The sequence below is a fragment of the Procambarus clarkii genome, chromosome 76 (genome assembly GCF_040958095.1).
Source record: "Procambarus clarkii isolate CNS0578487 chromosome 76, FALCON_Pclarkii_2.0, whole genome shotgun sequence".
Lineage (NCBI taxonomy): Eukaryota > Metazoa > Arthropoda > Malacostraca > Decapoda > Cambaridae > Procambarus > Procambarus clarkii.
In genome coordinates, this window is record NC_091225.1 from 20,416,469 (window position 1) to 20,417,982 (window position 1,514).

The window sequence follows — 1,514 nt, forward strand, 5'->3', positions numbered from 1 at the left end:
TATATCAATGACAATTTTGTTGTATCACTTGTGATAACAAAATTACTGATATGAATATGTGTGAATGATTGTATCTATCACCACAGATTAGATAGTTACTAAATAGTTACTAAAAGTAACTTTTCAGTAACTTTTTTTCAACTCATTTCAGGAGAATGAGTTGGTATAATTACACCATATTAATGACTCAACCATCTGGAGCTCAATTGTCCCTAACGAGGTAGTTACTCATTGTTAAATCCAGATAAATCTTATTTCCGGTCACGTGGCCCAAGGATGTGGCCACAGACCCCCAAGGATGTGGCCACAGACCCCCAAGGATATGGCCACAGACCCCCAAGGATATGGCCACAGACCCCCAAGGATATGGCCACAGACCCCCAAGGATGTGGCCACAGACCCCCAAGGATGTGGCCACAGACCCCCAAGGATGTGGCCACAGACCCCAAGGATGTGGCCACAGACCCCCAAGGATGTGGCCACAGACCCCCAAGGATATGGCCACAGACCCCCAAGGATATGGCCACAGACCCCCAAGGATGTGGCCACAGACCCCCAAGGATGTGGCCACAGACCCCCAAGGATGTGGCCACAGACCCCCAAGGATGTGGCAACAGACCCCAAGGATGTGGCCACAGACCCCCAAGGATGTGGCCACAGACCCCAAGGATGTGGCCACAGACCCCCAAGGATGTGGCCACAGACCCCAAGGATGTGGCCACAGACCCCCAAGGATGTGGCCACAGACCCCCAAGGATATGGCCACAGACCCCCAAGGATATGGCCACAGACCCCCAAGGATGTGGCCACAGACCCCCAAGGATGTGGCCACAGACCCCCAAGGATGTGGCCACAGACCCCAAGGATGTGGACACAGACCCCCAAGGATGTGGCCACAGACCCCAAGGATGTGGCCACAGACCCCCAAGGATGTGGCCACAGATCCCAAGAATATGGCCACAGACCCAAAGGATATGGTCACAGACCCCCAAGGATGTGGCCACAGACCCCCAAGGATATGGCCACAGACCCCCAAGGATATGGCCACAGACCCCCAAGGATATGGCCACAGACCCCAAGGATATGGCCACAGACCCCAAGGATGTGGCCACAGACCCCAAGAATATGGCCACAGACCCAAAGGATATGGCCACAGACCCCAAAGGATATGGTCACAGACCCCCAAGGATATGGCCACATACCCCAAGAAATGCCGAGAGACTAACCGTGCAATGGAAGGAGCCAAACAGTTTAGTGGTTCAAGTGGGGGTCGAACTAATTTACCTTGTAAACATTAACTAATGAGCCAGGCAGCTCAGGCAACTAACCGTATTTGGCTTCCTAAAAGAAAAAAGCCCGCGCCTCACTTTTTTTTGCGTGTGTGTGTATTAGTGGTCTAAACTTCCTGCAGCACCGTCGCATGCGGGCTTTGATGAGTTCCTCGGGGACTTGTTGCAAACGTGATTAGTTTAGGATCAACACAGCCTGGTTGAATGATGGGGGGGGGGGGAGGG

At 52.6% G+C, this 1,514-nt stretch overlaps 1 protein-coding gene across 1 annotated transcript; it reads left to right on the forward strand.

Moving 5' to 3' along the window:
* Positions 1 to 276: 276 nt before the first annotated feature.
* LOC123771569 (uncharacterized) lies at positions 277 to 1,302 on the forward strand. The gene has a single exon (XM_045764162.2). The coding sequence runs from the start codon at positions 277 to 279 to the stop codon at positions 1,300 to 1,302; it is 1,026 nt and encodes a 341-aa protein (XP_045620118.2).
* The last annotated feature ends 212 nt before the right edge of the window (positions 1,303 to 1,514 follow it).